This window comes from Apteryx mantelli, chromosome 27 (assembly GCF_036417845.1).
Source record: "Apteryx mantelli isolate bAptMan1 chromosome 27, bAptMan1.hap1, whole genome shotgun sequence".
In the NCBI taxonomy this organism is placed as follows: Eukaryota; Metazoa; Chordata; class Aves; order Apterygiformes; family Apterygidae; genus Apteryx; species Apteryx mantelli.
Genome location: NC_090004.1, coordinates 4,481,358 through 4,500,563, shown reverse-complemented (window position 1 = coordinate 4,500,563; position 19,206 = coordinate 4,481,358). Strand labels below are relative to the sequence as shown.

General features: G+C 54.6%; 1 protein-coding gene across 2 annotated transcripts; it reads left to right on the top strand.

Annotated features, from left to right (window-relative positions):
* Window positions 1-720: 720 nt before the first annotated feature.
* On the top strand, window positions 721-18,916 carry ZDHHC18 (zinc finger DHHC-type palmitoyltransferase 18). 2 transcript variants are annotated; one of them, XR_010886436.1, is made up of 10 exons: window positions 721-983; window positions 4,125-4,285; window positions 7,832-7,981; window positions 9,387-9,524; window positions 10,071-10,119; window positions 10,746-10,848; window positions 12,404-12,513; window positions 14,291-14,390; window positions 17,510-17,601; window positions 18,888-18,916. XR_010886436.1 is itself a non-coding variant. In XM_067311382.1 (9 exons), exons 1-9 carry the CDS (start codon window positions 721-723, stop codon window positions 17,549-17,551), a joined length of 1,116 nt encoding a protein of 371 aa, XP_067167483.1. In that variant the 3' UTR covers window positions 17,552-17,728. The 2 variants fall into 2 exon arrangements, 1 of the variants encoding a protein (XP_067167483.1); XM_067311382.1 differs by lacking the exon at window positions 18,888-18,916 and having other exon boundaries at window positions 17,510-17,728.
* Window positions 18,917-19,206: the final 290 nt, after the last annotated feature.

Sequence of the window (19,206 nt, the reverse complement as noted above, 5' to 3'; positions counted from 1 at the left end):
CAGAACTGTGTGACTCTGTGTGTGTGTGTGTGAGTGTGTGTGGGGGGTTCATCAGAGGACAGTGTGTGTGTGTGTGTGTGAAGGGGTTTCACCACAGGACTGTGTGTGGGGGGGGGGTATTTCACCACACAATAATGTGTGTTTGTGAGTCTGTGTGTTGCTCCCTCAGGACTGCGTGTGTATGTGAGTGTGTGTGTGCGCAGCTCCGCCAGGACCGTGTGTGTGTGTGTGAGTGTGTAGCTCCCCCAGGACCGTGTGTGTTTGTGTGATAGGGAGGTTCATCACAGGACAGTGCGTGTGTGTGTGTGAAGGGGTTTCACCACAGGACTCTGACTGTGTGTGTGTGGGGGGGTATTTCACCACACAATAGTGTGTGTGTGTGAGTCTGTGTGTAGCTCCCCCAGGACTCTGTGTGTGTGTGTGAGTGTGTGTGTAGCTACCCCAGGAGTGTGTGTGTGAGCGTGACCGTGCGGCGCCCCCGTAGCGGGGCTGCGGCGCGCGGCGGCGGCAGCAGGGGGCGCCGCGGTGGGGGCGGCGCGGCGAGGCGGGGCGGGGCGGCGCGGACACGTCCGCCGAGCGAGCGAGCGAGCGGCGGGGGCCGGCGGCGGGGCCGGGGCCGTGTCCGGGGCCGGGCACGGGGCCGGGCCGCGCGGCGCCTCGCCTCGCCTCGCCTCGCCGGGGCTGGGCTGGGCGCGGCGCTGCGGGGAGGCGCGCGGCGCCATGAAGGACTGCGAGTACCGGCAGATCCCGCCGGGGGCGGCCGCGCCGGGCCCTGCCGCCTCGCCGCCGCCCGCTCCCGGCTCGCCGCCCGCCGGCCCGGAGCGCCCCGGCGCGGCCCGCCGGCCCCGGCGGAAATGGGAGGTGTTCCCGGGCCGCAACCGCTTCTACTGCGGCGGCCGCCTCATGCTGGCGCGGCACAGCGGCGTCTTCGCCCTCACGCTCGGCCTCATCCTGGCCACCAGCGGCCTCTTCTTCGCCTTCGAGTGAGTGCGGCGGGTCCCGCGCTGCCGGGCCGGGGGCGCCCGCGGCCTGCGCCGCGCTCGGGGGCTGCCCTCCTTTCCCCCCCCCCATGCTGGGGGCTCCGGGGTCCTTCCTTGGGGCCTGCCCCCCATGCTGGGGGCTCCTGGGTCCCCCCTGGGGGTCTTCTCCCCCTCCTTGGGGTCTGGCCCCCCCTTGGGGCCTGCCCCCCATGCTGGGGGCTCCGGGGTCCTTTCTTGGGGTCTGCCCCCCATACTGGGGGCTATGGGACCCCCCCCAGGGGTCTGCCCTCTCCAGGGGCCTCTGGGGACCCCCTGGGGGCAGGCCCCAAGGAAGGGGGGCAGATCCCCCATGCTGGGGGCTCTGGGGTCCCCCTGGGGGCTTACCCCCCATGCTGGGGGCTCTAGGATCGCCCCCTGTGGGGTCCCCCCTTTCCAGGGGGCTCTGGGACCCCCCCGGGGATCTGCCCCCCCTCCTTGGGGAGCTCTGGGGTCTGCCTCTCTGCAGGGAGATCCAGCGCCCTCATCCTCCTCCTCCCCTTTGGGGATCATCCCCCCCTTCCCTGCAGGGATGAAGCCTCGTGGGGTCTGTCCCCCACTTTGGGGTCTGTGCACCTCTCCGCTTTCCCAGATCGTTCTCTGCCAGAGGTTGGGGTCTCTGAGTGACTGCCGCCCCCTCCGTTGAGCCCCCTGAGTCCCCACTCTCGCCCACCCGCTGTGGCCTATTGGTGGGGGGGAGAAGAGCTGCAGGCGGGAGCCTCTCCCCAGTACAAGAGTCCCGGTATCGCTCCCTTTTTCCCCACCGTCTTTCCTTAAATTGCTCCCCTGCTGCAAAGCTCCCAGCCCCACTTTGGGGGGAAGCACTGGTTCCTCTTATCCCCAGGGATCCCCTGGCTAGGGAGAGGGAGGTCTGAGTCACCCCAGATCCCCCCCCTCCGTGCCGCTAGGAAGCTCGCTGACTTTTCCGCTCTCTTCCACCGACTTTCTTCTGTGCCGGGGTGGGAGGGATGGGTAGAGGCAGCCCCGGATCTTGTTTGCCGAGCCTGGTGTTGTCAATAGGTTTAACATCCTCGGTGACCGAAGCGGGGAGTCACCTCAGCAGCTCCCTGCCCTGGGATGCCCTCCTTGTCTCTTAATAGCCCTGCAGTCTCTCCTCCTCCAAGCCTACCAAGGAGAGAATCGGTCCGTGCAGCCAGAAAATCGGTAAGACCGGTGCATTTGGTAGGTGGAGGAGGTAGGAATAGAGCTCCTCTCAGAGGCTCTTGAGGGATGGCAAAGCCCTTTCTGACTCGTAGGGCTCACCTTGAGGGTCTGCGCTGGAGCTCTTCCTTCCTTATGCAGCGGTGTCTGGCGAACGGGGAACTGCGTCTCCCCAAATTCCCTCTCCTTCCAGGAAGGTGGCTCTGAGCCAGCCCAGGGAAGCTCCCTGTTCCTGTGCCCTGCAGGAAGGGAGAGCCCAGAACGCCCAGTTATGTCCTGCACTGCCTGAGAGGAGCTGGGGAGGGAGCTCAGGTTATTCTTGACATCTCTTAGGGCTTCTGCTGTTCTGTCTCTGTATTTCTGCCTCTCGGGAGGGAAGGGAGCTTGTTTTCCCTGCTGCTGTATGAAGTGGAGGATTCATACCTGCCTTCGGATCACCGTGTCACCTTTCCGAGTCCCAGAGTATAGCTGCCCAAGCCTGCAGTCAGAGACATTGAGGTATTTGGTCACGTTAGAGGTTCTGAGAAAGAGCAATCAGACAAGCTGAAACTGGTAGGCAGCTGCGGGAGGCAGTAATAGATACCTGTGCGAAACCTCCTTTCGTAGTGTCATCTGTGACTTTTTGACAGCTTTCTCTGCTGCATGTGAAACTAATGGATGGTAATAGCACAGTAACTGCTTTGCACAGGGCCAAGTAAAGGACATCTGCTCTCCTCCTCCCTTCTTGCCTAGTCACTGTTTCTTGGTTGAAGATACCCTGGGGCTTTCCAGGTTATTATTATAGCGGTGCACTTCTGTTGCATGGGTTACGGTTTGCTAGATATATAGCAATACATCTTACCTGTGTCTGCAGTTCACAATTTTATGCGATTCCTTCTGTTGCCTGAAGGATGAAGGAGGGGCCCAGAGACTCTCCCAGAAAAGGGGTGTCAAGAAAGCATGTGTCTTGTTTCAGAGGCCCTTCTGTGCCTCCATCCAGGAGAGGACTGAGGGGCTGGGCAGCAGAGCTGGTCTCAGGCCAGAGGGGTTTTGTTGCTTGGTGGCTGCTTTGTTCTGGACAGCTGAGCCTGGGAGTTGAAACAAAAGTTGCTTAATCCTTTTGAACTGCCTCGCTATGTTATTGAGACTTAGCACTGCCCATGGCCATCAGGGCTCCAGCGACGAGTCCGGGTTACTTATCAGTGCTTATAATAGCAAATCCCTTTGCAGAGAGAGGAATGGGAGGGGGGCTCCAGCGCTGCGTTTTGTGGAGAGCTGTGTTCCTCGGAGGTCTTAGCATGTCGTGCTGTGAGTAACTGAGCTGCCCTGCCACTGCTTGCAATTGCTGTGGTCCCTGCGTGCAGGAAAACGGCCTCAGGTCTGACTGCTATTTGTTCAGTAGCAGCGACCCCAGGACCGGGCATCGTTTGCTTAGATGCATGCTGGCTTGTCGCAGCAGTTTCAGTACTGAAATGCGTCCCCGCTCAAACATCTGGCGCACTATGAAGGACACGCGAGTCATCCGGAGACAGCAAAGCTGTGCTGAATCAAAGCCAATTTCCCTTTCAGCTTCACGTGTTGGACCAAGTGCAATCGCGTTCATGGCAGTTTTGATCCCTTGTTAACTTAGGGCGTTTTCCATATATGCTTGATGCTACTGTTGTGGAAGGTGACCAGGCTTTGGGACAGCTGACAGCTTTTAGAAGCACTGTTCTGGGACGTCAGAAGGACCAAGAAGCTGTGTATAGGAGCTCGTACTGCTGTCTTTGCTTCAAAGGCCCGATCTTCCCAGTGCAACTCCAGAGCTGCAGGATGTTATCTGGGCTGTGTATTACTGTTCCAGAGGTCTCTGCAAAGCAGCAGTGTTTTAGTCCACCACCCCACGGTAATTCATAGTGTTTGGTGCAGTGCTGTAGGGATGGTCTGTAATGATTTTTTTTTCTTTTTTTTCATTTTTTATTTTAACAGCTGCCCCTTCCTTGCAAGCCACCTGACCCTGGCCATCCCCATCATTGCAGCTGTCCTCTTCTTCTTTGTCATCAGCTGTCTGCTCCAGACGAGCTTCAGAGATCCAGGTATCCTGCCTCGAGCCACCCCAAGTGAAGCCGCAGACCTGGAAAAGCGGATCGGTGAGACTTCTGCTCCCTCTCCTGTGTTTGCTTCAGTGCACGCGTGTGTTTGGTGCATTTCAGGCTCAGCGAGTCTTGGCTCCTTAACGGTCATCTCGGGGGGGAAAGGGGCCGGAGCAGTAGATCAGGAGGCTCTACAGCGTCTTAGGAGCCCTGATGAGAGGTGTGACAAGCTCCTGTAGCACAGCAGGCTGCGCCTTAGGAAGGGGATCTGCAGAGAAGCAGTGGTGGTTTCCTTTTCTATTTAATCCCATCGCTTTCCCAGGCAAAGTCCTGTGCAAGGGATTGGAGGCTATAACTATTCCTGCCCTCGGGACTGAGGCCTGACTGGGCCGTGGCCCCGTGCGGGGTTCAGACAAGGGGGAGCTGGCAGTATCGGTGCCCTCAGCGTTAATGCCATTAGAGTCTGTTTACCAGCAGCTGGAGGAGTAGAGTCCCCAGTCAGAATCACTCTGTGCCATGCTTTTAAGCAGTGTTTTTGTGATCTGAACACTGGTTCAGATCTGGTGCTGGGATTTGTGATGATCTGAGTTCCAGTGAATTTTCACTGAATTCCAGTCCAGGCTACAAAACTTGATTTTTTTATTTTATTTCTTCCTCTTGGAAGAGCCAGTTCATTGCTACTTCAACATTTTTCCCCGTGTAACATGGCTGTAATATAGAGACCTTGATAAGCAGGAAAGCCAATGAGGATTAACTAAGTAATATTTATAAAACCGCTAAAACTAGAAGCATGCCTAGAAGATAAAAAGCATTAATGCTTGGCCTTTTGTTGCTATTCCCCCGTCTTCTGGAATTTGAAGGGAGAATTTTCCCTGGCCAGCAGGTGACAGACAGGATCCTTGAGTCAGCTTCCTGGGTCAGAGAAGTCTTTCTAAAAACATGCAGAAATGAAGCCTTCTTTTTCTGTTTTAATGAGACAGTTGCAGCTAAACTTGGCTGGTGCTGAAAAAAAGACTGTTTCCACCCTGAGAATGGTTCTGCGGTCAGCTGAATCCATTTTGAGTGTGGTCTGCTGCTGAATGGGTAATCTTATCTTCGACTGTTCTTGCTGCCTCCCTTGCGCTGGTGTTTGGGTGGTCGCCCAGGGAGCAGGAGCAGGGAATTTGCCTGGACAAACACTGACATAGTGTTTCTCGCTACTGTCAGCACAGGGAAGGTGGCAGGACCATGAAGCAGGGGAGCAGAGAGCAGGACTGACTTTACCGGAGAAATGGTGAAGTAGAGGGACCGTGGACTTGTAGCCTTGAAGCACCCTGCCGGATTCCTGGCTGATGTGTCTGGAGCGGAGGGGGGAGATGACTGATGCTGGGTTTTTTTGTGACGACTGACGTGAGAAGGAGCTGAGCATGTAATCTGTATGGTAGCTGCGAGCGCGCGGGGGGCTGGCACCACCCCTCGTGGAGACTCCTGCTGGTTTTAGTGGATTTCAGAGCTGCTTCTGGTAAACCACAACAAATCTCTACTTATGTTATGCTGCAGACAGGGAGGGGTGAGCTCAAAAGCTTAAGCCTTATAAGGGAAAAAGGCTGTATGCTGTGTTTAGCCCCCATGTCCTTGCGTTTCTATACAAGTGTTTCATTCTGTTTGTGTGAATGCAGTTATAGCAGCGCTAAATAGGTCTCCAGGTGAAGGCACCAAGGCTCGGCTGGGGCGAGTAGGTGTCCTGTTCCAGGGCAGCCTGGGCTGCGGTTTTGCTTGTCTGTAGTTTTGCATAGTACTGACCAATACCATGAAATCGGTGCGTATGTGCGTGAAACAGATTCAGCTTGGAGTTCTAAGTAACCGTTTCTGTGCCTGGCTTTTATGGAATTTTATCTGGGCTCCTCTTGACTTCTCTGAAAGTCTTTGAAAATCCCATCCTTCCTGAAGGATGCCCTGTGACAGGTGAATGTGGTGACAGCAGAAGACTCAACTCAGCAACTGCCGCTGCTGTTAACCACCCACACCCTGTTTGTGCCTCTCAGAAAAGAGTCTGATCCGGAGGACAGGCTTGCAGATTTGGTGCCGAGAAGGCTGCCTAGCTGCTCTGCTTCTCTCTTTTGCCGAAAGAAAGACTAGAGTGAGAGCGCCTATGCCCTTCTGTTACCGCGTGTTAATTACTTTGAATGTTGTCCAAACTAGGCGGGATCTTACCCTGTAAGTTTTCCTGCAAAATATCGGTGGCTAGGACTTAGGATAATTAATTTAGAAATGAATGTTTTTTCAGGTTGTGATTTGCCATTTAGCCTGCCGTGCCTCAAGGTCTCCTTTATTAATGGTTTCTAACAGTATGCTAATATTTGTCCCCATCTAAAAACTGCTATGTCACGCTGGCTTTGTGGTAGCCAAGCAAGTGTCTGCATTCAGGATCTGTGGACTGCTTTGATGTTGTCCTTGGTAACAAATGCTTTAGCAAAGCTAACGTGAGACAACTTGAACCTGTCCCCACTGAAGATGGTTGCAAGGCCATAATTCTGTGTCTGCCCATACAGCTAGTTTTAAAATATCCTCAGAGTGGTTATCCATGTTTCTATTTAAAAGTGCCTAAAGCTGTTAGCTGGCTGCAGAAGCGCTGGTTGTGCCAGTTGTTACTGTTAATATAATCCATTCATTTTCTTCTTAACCCACTCACTGGTAAATCTCTATTTTCAAAGACTTCCTCAAAGCTGGAAGGATGCTCTTTTAAGAGTGAGTTAAATAAATTATGAAATAACCCCCAGAACTACAAACATGATACAGAGGTTTCCCAGCTCACACTCTTGCTGATCGGAAAGAGTCTGCAGCTGTCAGTCCCAAATTAATAGTCAAATGCTAGTATATCCAAATGCAACTTGTAGTGTCCTTAAAAATTCTTCAGTTTCAACCTGGAGGAGAATAGCTGCCCTTGTGCTATTAATGTACATGTGTCAAATTTCAATGAAATCTGTCTGGAGCACTTGAGACCTGCCTGCATCCTCCCCTTTTATCACGAAAATGAGTCTCTTGAGCGTGGCTGCGCTGCTGGCTTCAGCTACAGGTTGGAGAGCTGTGTGCTGGCGGTGGCTGGCGATGCTTTTGCTGAGCTTACCCTGACGTGATGTTTTCCTGATCTCTGTAACTTTGATGCTGTGCATACAGTAGAGGAGGAGCCGCACGTGCATTAACAGATCATGTGCCTCCTTTTGTTGTGATCTGTTAGGCGTGCAGAGATGAGTTGGTGTTACCGGGCACGTTAACACTGCTGCTTTTATGCTCGCTATTTATATATTGCTTTATGTTTTCAAAGCGTTGGGCAGATATTATTTCCTCTTGGCATCCCAGCAGCGTTTCCATTGAACAGACAGCGAAGGGAACGTAAACAATGCTGCAAGGAGCTGACTGGAGTTCCTGGCTGCCCACTCGGAAACAAATCCCGTAGGCTGAACTGCCTCTCAGCTCAGCATTGAAATGCTGAGAGCAGGCAAGCACGTGCCATCCCTTATCCTGCCAGGAAGCCGCTTGGCCTGATGTGGGAGCTTTGCCTGGAACATGTGGTAGGTTGGGTTTCACCTGCACCACTTTGACTGTCCCTCCTTCCCCTCGTAGATAACATGGGTACCTCTACCTATCGCCCACCAGCCCGCACGATGGAAGTGGTCATAAACAAGTACGTGGTGAAACTAAAGTACTGCTACACCTGCAAAATGTTCCGCCCGCCACGAACCTCTCACTGCAGTGTCTGCGACAACTGTGTCGGTGAGTCCAGAGGCTGGGAACGTGCTGATGCCTCTTGTGGGAGAGGAGCAGGGGAGTATTTTAGATTCCTGGGCAGGTTGCTTTTGCTCCTTTTAAAGGATTATGAAGTGAGATACTAAGTCGTCTTTCTTCTTCCTGTTTAAAATGACAGCAACGCCAGCACAGTGGTTTTGGGCTGGGGGACACCACATCCAGTTCTCTGCACCTTCTCTTTCTGTGGTTCTGGGAGGACTGTATCATGAGGGGTGATTAAAGCCTTCCCCAGACACAGAGCGGTCAAACAGTGCCACGGGCACTGTCTCCTGCCGTGCTCTGAGGTTCTGGTGGGACAGGAGGAACAGGAGAGAATGGAGATGTGAAGAAAAGCCTCTGATAGCTCCGCACAACCAGGCCCTAGGCAGGCGCAGGGGGATGAGCGGGGCAGGAAACGTGAGGATGACGTGAGGTTCCCCGCTCAGTCTGGCTGTGCAGGAGCAGCTTGAACTGGCAGGAGGGTGGCACGTGGTTGAGTGGCACGTCCAGAGAGTTCGGTCCTCATGGGGAGGCTCCTGGTCGTGCGCCGCGTGCAACCGGAGGCTGTGCATTACGCTGTCTGCAGGGGCAGCTTGAGGAACGGATGGGATGACTGACCCGAGAGTGTTGCAGGACCCCAAGGACTCTGGTTAAGAAAAGTCTGCGAGCTGCTGAGTGCCATGTGTTTGGGGATAGTTGTGGATGTTCTGACTCCTCCTTACACTAGAATGGCTCGCTGGAAAGCAGCCGTGGCTGGGGCAGCGTTTGGAGGGGAGCCTTCTGGAGGAACAGGCATGTTCCTGCTTTGTATTGGATGAATTTTACTTGCATTAGTCGCCCCTACGCTACAGTTACAGCAGTTCTGTTAGTTTTGAATACAACCCTTTCGTTAGAAGACAGCTAGGAGTGTTTCCAGATGTATTGCACCTGCTCTGGGTTCCAGGCAGTTTCTGTGGTTTTAGAGGCGTATCTTCACAACTTTGAAAATTATTTTCTGCTCGGAAGAAGGTGGAGGGGGGACTGATGCGCAGAAGGGGAGCAGCGGTGCTGAGTGCACACACCCACTGCTGCCAGATAGTGGAAAAACATCTGCACTTTCCCTGCTTTCTTTCAGTTTTAGTAATGGTAGATGCTACCGGTTGCAAGGTTTGTATTTATGTGGGGTTTGGAGAGAGGAAAGGTTTGGCCTTTAATGTTTTAAAAGGGCATGTGAGCAGGCTGCAGTGCTTTGTTGAAACCTTATGCTAATGTACTGCTGCTAAGAGGTTCTGATCTTAAAGTGTGGCGGGTGGAAGCTCAGTTTGCAGCCCCCGGATTCGCGGAGGTTCGGCGGAGGTCGCTCTGTTACTGTGCGCGAGGTGACAGCAGTCCTCACCATGTTCCTTTGTTTCAGAGAGGTTCGATCACCACTGCCCCTGGGTGGGCAACTGCGTGGGGAAGCGCAACTATCGCTACTTCTATGCCTTCATCCTCTCCCTCTCCTTCCTGACAGCCTTCATCTTTGCTTGTGTCGTCACCCACCTCACTCTGCGTAAGTACTGTGGTTACTAGTGGCAATGAGCGCCGCGCTGCTGGAGACAAGCGACTCGAGGCCCTGCTGCAGCACGGGGTCACTGTTCTTAGCGGACAGAGTGGGGGAAGGGTCTGGTCTTTGCTGCTTTAATACGAGGCTCTTCACTGCAGCATTGCCTGAATAAACTGGTTCTCAGACTGCAGGGAACCCTAGATCCACCCCGAACCTTACTGCAGAGAAATCGTGACACTTGGTGACTAGGTTATTCCCTCCAGAGCAGATGAGTTACATGTGATGCTAGGGCAGCAGTGGGCTGGAGGGCTTTGGTGCATCTGCTGTGGATCTCGCAAGGAAAATGACTTGCCTGTCAGCCTTGAACCTCTCGGAGCTGTGTCTGCTCGCTGACATTTCTGCAAAGTTACAGACTGCATATATTTCACGGGCAGCCAGGCAGATCCGTCTGACCTGCAGGGGGGCGGCTGTGTACTCGGGAGTGAAGCAGCTTGGCTGGAGATGCAAGGCTGCCTGATGGAACGTGCTTCCTTGTCCCGTTTTGCTTTGCAGGCTCTCAGAGAGATGGATTCCTCACCACTCTGAAGACAACGCCTGCAAGATATCCTTCTAATGCTCTCAGTTGCTCAGACTGCTAAGCCCTGATGCAGCAACACTAACAGTGTAACATGGAAGTGCAATGAGTTCTTCCAAGGGGCATCTTCATGTACTTTCCAAAACCTAGTTTAGGCCCCTAGCTACCTGGTTGGGGCAGGCAGGCATCTCTCCGTTTGTACACTGATACCACCACCAAGCTGGTAGGACCTTTAGTTCCATATTTAGGTCACTGCCGCAGCTGGACTATCATTTCTCACTGAGGCAGGAGTAAGGCTTGGTAGCAGAATTGTTTTGCAGCTTGCAGGATTATGTGGAAAGGGGAATGGCTGGAGTTGGTTGTGCCTTGGTGAACACCTTCAGACCAGCACAGGGAATGGGAAGGCAGCAGCTTACCTGCCTTCGTGGCTGAAATGCTCTCTCCTTGCTGGGAGTGGGGGAGTCTTTTCCCTAGAAGAAGGGGTGGGCATGTACCTGTGTTGTGTGGGCTTCTTGGCCAACCCCTCAGAAGCCAGGGTGCTTTCAAGGCCCTGTGCATGTGGTCTTCACCATGAGTACCTCCCAAAACAGCCCTTTGCCTCTCCCTGTGGGAAGATTTTGTTCCCTGAGATTTCCTTGACTACCTTTTTTCACTGTGCTGGAGCTGGTGATTTGTTTTTTCTCAGTCTGGTCTATTTTGGGCCTCTCAGGTTTTCACACTTATTTAGTCGCCTCCAACTTGACAACGAATGAAGATGTAAGTACCTAGATGCTTGTGCTTTCACAGGACAGGCCCTGAAAGGTGTTAGTGGGGCTGCCAGCCCTGCTACTTTCTAAGCAGAGGTGGGATTTTCAGGGAGTCCTCGACTGGGTGCCTTGGTGCGGGGTGTTGGGTAAAGCGTTCTGTCTGCATTGCCTGTGGTAATTCATGGCAAAGCAAACAGCCCGTGCCCAAGGCATTTAGGCTCTAGTTCAGATAGCTGAGTGGGGAGAAAACAGCACACGGCAGCAGGGCGTCGTGTTGGGAGGGCAGCACGTGTTACTTGGCAGTGTCAGGCTAGGAAGTAACTAGCTGAGATGTTTGAAAGGTCACGTGCCTTTTTTTTTTCTTTTTTTTTTTTTTTTCTGGTCTGTATGTGGCCTTGTTTAAAATTTGGAGTTCTGAGATTTCAAAAAGGAAGGCTGCCCCCAGAGGTTTGGGTTTTAGCTTGGGACATGGGTGATCTTAATTCAGCATCCTGCGTAACCACAGATTTCCTGTGAGACCCTGGGCAAGTCCCTCTGTCTCTGTCAGTTCCTCAAGGGTAATAGGCAAATAATGTACAGACGGCTTCTAAAGATATTTGCCTTAAAGACCGTGGTGCGTGCAGATTCGAAGGGCCAAATGAGTACCCTGAGCAAGGCAGACTGTATGGAAAAGCAGGATCTATCTGATCCTTGGAAGGACTCAAAATTCACCCTTCTGGCCACAGATACCTGTAATGCTTGCTGGAAGCTTCCATCACTACAGAAGAAATGTCTGCATTTTTTTCCCTCCTCCTCGGTTTTGTTTAGAAGTATTGGCAGAACTGTGCAAGGTCGTGTAAGTGAAGCTAATGAAGGTTGCACCGTGGTGCTGAGCGCTCCGAGGCGCCGAGTCCAGAGCACGTGGCCCGTTGCTTCTCTGGTTGCACTGCCCACATTGCCAGACTTGGGCTGCACCTGGGGAGAGGAAGTAAAAACAAAAAGAGGAAACGTGGTGGTAGATGGTTCGCTTCAGCCAGGGGCTTGAGGCCAGGTATAGCATCTGCCCACTCTTGTGTGCCTATGGTTGACTTGACTGGGGTTTCGAAATCAGAGTCCCGGTGACAGCTGCTCAGGGTGTGGGCAGATGACATTGTTTCCTTGCGTTAGCAGAATGGCCTGGGAATCCCCTTGCTGTTTGTTTAGCCTGAGGAGCACACGAGGTACCGTACCGTTAGCTAGGAGCCCTGCTTCGATGAGCTTTCAGCCTGGTAGAAAATGAGGGAAGAGGAGGCTGGAGTTGAAGGCAATGGCACTAACCAGTTGCCATGAAGCATGAGGAGGGCACAGCTTCGGAGCTTTGTAGCCCCAAGGTTGAACCTTGGCAAAGGCAGGAGAACATATTGCTCTCTCCTCTGGCTGCCTTTCTGCAGCTGTCCTGCTTGCTAAAGCAAAGAGGAGGAGGTTATTTGTAGCAAGGCAGAAGCTTTTTGCCTCCTGAGCAAGGATTCGAACTGACTCTGTTATCATGTAATTATCTCTTATCACATCTTTCCCATCTTAATCTGCATCTATCCTTTCCCTTTCAGATCAAAGGGTCCTGGTCAAATAAGAGGGGCTCAGAGTTTGCCAATCCTTACAGCCATAAAAGTATCCTCACAAACTGCTGTGCAGTGCTGTGTGGACCATTCCATCCCAGGTAAGAGCTTTTGACCTCCACTGCATTGGGAAGTGCATCCTGCCCTGTGAGAGGGGCCCCAGAAAGCACAGGTTTATTATGATTTGCAAGAGGTTGTGTCAGCCAAACACATCTATTCCCATGATGCTGAACATCCCCCATCCATGAAGATGGGGAAACAGTTTCCCAGTCTCTGCAGAGAAAGACTGGAGAAATGTAAAAGTAGATTTAACTTGCTGCTTCTGTGTTTGAACTTGCTGAGTTCAGGTCACTTGTAATTGTTTTGTGGAGCTTGCAGCTTAGGCATCCTGTGGTTTAATAAGGGGGCAGTAACGGCACCAAAGGCCTTGCTGGCAGATGGCAAACACCAGTTGTGGCAGTATGTGGCTAGCACATACTTTTCCTCCTTGTAGTGCAAGGATTGAGCATCGGGCTGTAACTCTTGGCAAGCAGTCAGCAGGGATCCGCACCAGGCAGCATGGAGACCCTGGTCCTTAAGCAACACTCAGATTGCCTGAACTGCTTAATAGCATCCTACCAAATTCTCTTACCTGTGGGTTAACCAGAACGACTATTAAAACAGAGACGAAGGCAGGCACTTCCCTCCAAGTGTACTGAAATAAAGCTTTGGGCCTGGAGCATGGGCACCTCCAGGCTGCTTTTCCTTCTTCAGTCCCATCAGCAGTGTAGAATTATCACCACTTTGTCACAAGAGGGTGCAATTGGGCAGAGTTCGGCTGGAGTCCTCTTGCACTTGGCTGCTGGGGTTGAGGACCTGCACTCTGACTTGGAGCTCTCAGCCTGTCTTACAGCGTGCAGGTGTCTTTGAGACAATATTTTGTTTGCTGGGACCCAGTCCGGCTTTACACAGAGCATCCCAGAGGTGCTAATTCAGTATAATGGAACAGCAGGGGAAGGTGTCTGAGGTTTCAAGTAAGGCCACGTAGCTAGGGTCCGTGTGATCTCCATTCGTGTCCTGCCCTGCTCTCTGAAGTACCCCCAAGCTCTTGGTTGGTCCAGAAGTGCTGAAATGCCACTGCTGCCATTCGGTAATAAGTCTGCAGATTGAGAGAGCTGAGCTGTGTGGCAGGAGAGTAGCAATTTACTCCAAGCCTTTTCTTGTTTATGTTGTTTTCCTGCTGTAAAGTCCTTTCGCCAGTTCCCATTTGGGTTTGTGGTGACCCAAAGCTTTTACTGACTAAAGACTGTGTGGTGGCTTGTGTGATATGTTTGTGGTTTGTCTAATGGACAGGAAGCTGTGTTGTCCAAACCGCTCCTGCTGATGCTTTGGTTAGCTGCTCCTGCAAGGAGACCCATCTCTGAACCGCTGCGGCATGTGAGCTCCCATCCTTGTGGTGGGGGCGTCTGGATGTCAGGAGGGTTCTGATGTTGCGGGCAGAGTTGATTTAGCTGCCCAGGCCAGCTGAGACAGCAGCTTCTCTGCACATTTGCTTGACACCGAATGGATCAAGACCTTCTGCTTTAAAACTCAGTGCTAGGATGGGGCGCTTGCTTGGGGTGGCTGAGCAAACCAAGATACTATACTGAGTGCAGTCTGTTTTCTACTCCTTCACCTGGCTGCCCTCATGAGACTGGGAGAAGGGAATTTTCACTACCAGACTTGCCCCTTCTTCCCCTTGTCCAAGCTTTAAATGCCCTGTTTTGTGCCAGGTATCTCTTTCTGTAGAAACTGGTTGATTTAGCTGGTGTGTAGCTTCATTTCTGTGTCTTTGTTTGTCTTCATTTCCTGAGAGTTGTAACTCCTCTCCCTTTACACCCTTTCCCTTTTGTTTTCCAGTTTGATAGACAGAAGAGGATTTATTCAGCCAGATGTCGGGACCCCATCCAGTCCTAAGAATGAAATCCCTTCCTTTGGAGCCAAAACTGACACCAGCATGGTAGGAGGCATTCCCTAGTGGTGCTGTGACGTAGCCCAGTGCCTGTTGTGCCTGCACCTCACTCCAGCCAGTACTTTCCCCTCTTACCATCTCCCTGGCCTCAGGCGGGACAGCCCTGTGACGCAGAGCTGCCAAAGACTCAGTCGAGCCATACGTTGCCTTTTTTTTATTTATTTATTATTTTTGTTTATTTGTCTCACTGTGATGTGGCCTGCCTGGACTTTCGACTGATAGAGCAAAACAGCATGCAAGACCCTCAGACTTGAGCAGAAAGCAGGGGGTCCTCACTGCACCTGGGAAGCAAATAGGTCTGGAAAGCCACCAGACCTCTGAGCCTGGAGCGTCTGCTCCAGGGAGTCGCTGTGTTTACTGCAAGGAATAATGAGGTGGGCCAAGGAGGGGAGGTGGGCACTGGCAAACGGTTTGTGCCCTGTGCTGTACTGTCAAGCCTCATCTTCTGGGATGACAGAGGTGGAAGTTCCCTGGTATTCCTGATATCTCCATGAATGCCGCCTCCTCCTCTGTGCCAATGTGGAGGGGTTCTCTGTTTTAATGGTTGGGTCTCGGTCTGCTGCAGGAGCAGCTTTTTTTTCTGGAAGCTGTTGTGCCTTAATAAGTTGTGGCTGTTTTCCTGGGAGGGCTCCCTGTCTCCCAGCAGATGCGGAAGCTGGCTAGATGTCCCAGCTGCTGATTGATCCTGTTTACTGGCTGGTTGCTGAGGGAGTACTGAAGAGCTCTGAGTGTTTTGGCTCTTTCAGCCAGTAGGAGCATGTTTTGCAGCAAGGACACAAGTTAGGAAGAACCTCATCTTCATGGGGAAAAGGAAAAACACACAGTGTTCTGCAGCTCTCACGGTGAGATGCTGCTTGGAAAGGGACAGTTGTAGGATTTGACCTCAGCTTGCCAGGAAAGCCTGGCTGGGTCCTGTCTGTAGGACACTTAAAGGCAATAGAAGAGTAGGCGAATTCCTGAGGGTCGCATCCTTCCTAGCTGGAGTTACACAGAGGAAGCAGTGAGTGGGTGCTGGTCTCTGATAACCTCACGTCGTGCTCTTGGTTTGGGTTTCTGGCCGGCAGACTGGAGCAGGACTGTCCACAGCACCTCAGGAACGGTTCCTGTGTGTGTCTCGGCACGTCACGAGCAGCCCTCCGCGCCCGCAGAGGCAGCCGGGAGAGCCGGGCTGGGCAGCCTGCTCTGCGGGGTGCTAACACTGGAGCGTGCGTAGAGGAGAGTCACAGACCTTGTTAGCAATACTTGAATCGCGTTATTAAAAGCTGCTGGATATTTTTGCACAAATTTGTAGATTTTTTTTCTATGTAGAACGTTTTATATTCAGTGTAGATAGTGCTGTGCATGTTAGCAGCAGGGCAGAGACTTGCAGTGTTTTGTGTCAAGCTACCCGGTTAGGTTTCCGTGGGTCAGACGCATAGATTTTAACCTCAGGCCGAGTCGGCGCATCTCGGGGGGCAGCCTGTCCCCCCTGAATTAGCCAGCGTTGTGCTTTACACACTGTGAATGACGGAGCCGGCCCGCGGGCAGCGGGGAGCTAGCGCAGGCGGAGGGGAGCGAGGCTGTCGGCGCTGCTTCGGGGTGGGCTGGGGGGGACCGCGGGGCGGCAGCCTCGTGCGGCGAGACCGCCGCTCGGCTCTCGGAGCTCCCTCCCAGGACTCCGGCACTCTTTGCAACCCGGTTTGGTTGTCGGTTGTGGGATGTTGCAGACACCCCCAGTCCTGACATCAAAGAGCCCCTTTGCTGCCTTCCCCTGCCTCTCTGGGGATGGGATGTGGAAAAGCAAGTTCCTGGGCTGCTTTTCCTTTCAGAGTGGATTAACATTTTGCTTCTCGCACCCGGGAAAGGTTCCTCTTGCCTTGTGTTTCTGCCTTGCTGCGCGGAGATCTTGGCGTTAGTTTGCTGTGACCGCTAGCTCTGCCTTCCCCTCTGCGAAGAGCCGGAGCTGCGGCTCGACAGCTTCCCGCTGCCGGGAGAGGGCAGGGCGACCCCGGCGTGACGTGCTGACGTCCGCCCGCTTTCCTCCTGGTGGCCAGGCCAAAGTCAAAGGGTTTCCACCAGCCGTTGGGGTTCGCTGCGTGCTGCGAGCCCGCGCTCTCCGTGCAGGCACCCCGGGGTGGTGGTGGCACCCCGGAGCCTGGCCGGCCTCTTGCCAGGAAGCCGCGGTGAGAGGGCGGCAGCTGCTGAACTTCTACCGGATCCCGGCAGATGGCCCTCGCTGCTCGGGGAAGCTCCCGGTGCCACTCTGCCAGCTGGACCCAGCGAGCCCTGGCCCCGCGTTTTGTGCCATCTCCTGCCCCGGGTCACCGGCCAGGCCACCTTAGTGTGACAGCGTAAAAGCCAGTCTTGCATCTGGAGAGGAAGTGAGCTGGCTACTGTGCCATAATGTCCCTGCTTCTCCTGCCCCGATGTCCCCAAAGGGGTTTGTCCCCATCCTCAAGGAGCCTCAACGCTGCCTTCTAGCGGCAGGCTTGGGGACGGGGCAGGAGGGCCAAGCTGCGTGGAGAGGGGCCGGCGCTCGGGCAGCGAGGAGCCGAGAATGCCCGAGGCTGGGGAGAGCAATGTGGGGGTGCTACGGGGGGGCCAGACGCCTTCCTGCTTTTATTTAAACCGGTTTCTTTTGTTACTCGACATAATAAAATTATATTTTTAAAGAGTTAATTGCTTGGATTTTTTTTTTTATTTGTTCCTTTAAGATGGAAGAGGGCAGGTGTCTGTTTTTAACATCTCTGTCAGGTGGCAGTTGGATTGCTCGTTAGTCACCGACCTCTCCTGGAAGCTCTTGTGACTTCCTGCAGGATGGGCCCACAGGGGACACTTAGCAGCAGAGCCCAGCAGCAATTTGTGGTGCCACAGCTCTTGCTAGAGCCAAGAGTTTTTTCTTCTGGCCCGCGTCTCCAGGCTGGACAGGGTTTCATCCTGCAGCTGCTGGAGCTGGCACAGCTCCGATTGCACTGTCCTGCAGAAGTCGTCAGCTGAGCGTCCTTTTCCCACCCGGACGCTTGCCCGGTCCGGTGCTGTGCCAGAATCGGAGGTCTCCCCGTCTCACCCAGCCCACCCTGTCCATACCAGCAGACGTTGAGGTGCGTAATCTCTGGTGTCTTCCCCAGGAGGATGCCTGCCAGGACTTTGCCATTTCCTGCACAGCCTGACGGGATATACCCCTCCTTGGATGTTAGCCCTGCTTTCTGAGGGTTAGCCGGTAAGATGGCGCTTTCTTCTCCTCCCCCAGTCATCCGCTCCAGCGACCCATCTCATCTCCACTGCATGACCAGCTCTGTCCGCGGAGCCCATCACCCGCCAGTCGTGTAGACGTCTGTGTGTGCCGACACCCCCACGGGCATCCCGCTGTCGCGGGGGGCAGTGGGTCCCGCTCGCCGGCGCGGCGCGGGGCTGCGTGCTACGAGGGTTGCCCGCAGCCTCGGAGAGAAGAGAGGGACGGTTTCTCCCCGCTTTGCGCCGGGGCCTGCCGTGGGACGGAGCCGAGGGGCTGGTGTGCGCGGAGGTGGTGCGCGCGGCGGCGTCCGGAGAAGGAGGCGGCGGCGGGTCAGCCTGGAGGAAGCCGTGGGGCTCAGGGCGGCAGGTTTGTCGAGCCCAGGGTGGCAGCTGCTTGCTGGCTGGATTGCAGCCGTGGTTTGCACTCGGTCGAGCCGCGGTGCTGCCGGGTTGCAGGGAGCCCCCAGCTGATGCAGAGATTTGGTGGTTACAGTGAACGGAGGCCTGGGAGCCTGGAACAGATTTCTAATCCCAGCTCTGCCGCTGGTGCGCTCTGTGGTTCAGGCGATCCCTCCCCTCCTTCCCCCTGCGCCTCAGTTTTGTTCTTTGACCCAAGGTTTGTCCTTCGACGTGCCCACAACGGAGGTAAGTTCCTTTCGAAGCGCACTGCGAATTAGTGTTGCTTCGATCCCATCCCTGGCGCGCTCGCTTCCCTGCCTTCTCCCTCCATCCGTGCAACGCGTCCTGAGCTCGTGTCTGCTGGAACCGGGCCTCTCTCCTGCCCAGCAGACGGACCTTCCTCCCTGCTCGTATCTTGTCGCTGCCGTCGCAGCGTGGTCTGCAGAGCAGGCTGCATTTCTGGACCTTGATGCCGAGGCGGTGGTCACCCGCCGGCTGTCTCGCGGCTGCGCCCGCCGCTCCGTCGGTGCGGTGGAAGTTGTGCTGGTGCCTCCCTGTGCGCCGTCCGGCGCCGTGACCGTCGTGCTCAGCGTGGCAGAGTCCTGCTGCACGATGTGATAGCGTGCCGGGCGCTAACACCTCGCCTCTTGGTCTCTTGTGAAGGGTCTCGCGCGGCTGAGCCGTCCCGGCAGTAGGATAAACCGCTGCCAGACCTCTCTGCCGCTAACACGACGCTCATTCGATCCCACTCTGCGCTCTCCTCTGGCGAGCCTGGATGATCCTCTTTGCGCTGCTGCTCCTTGCGGTGTTTCTGGCACTAACCCTCTCTTTCTCTTCCTCCTTTCCCTTTCCCGCGCGCCGTGGGCCATCCAGTACGTTCAGGGCGCTAAAGAGCTCTTGCGGACTGCAGCCCTCTGCCTCTCTTGGAGCGCCCCAAGGGAAGCCGAGACGCCACGGACAATCGCCGGAACGACAGCCATCACCACCACGTGTGCCTCCGCTCGCCAGGGCTCCGCGCCTGCCCCCCTCCCTCCCGCCGCGGGACGGGGACCGACGCTGCCGTGCACAAGGAAAAGCCTTTCCGAAGGCCCCGCCGGGGGCCCGGGCGGCCCTCCCACGGCTTCAAAGCTTAAAGCCATAGTCATCCCTTCCGAGTGCAATAAGCGGGGCTCCTGCCGTCTCCTGCAACGGG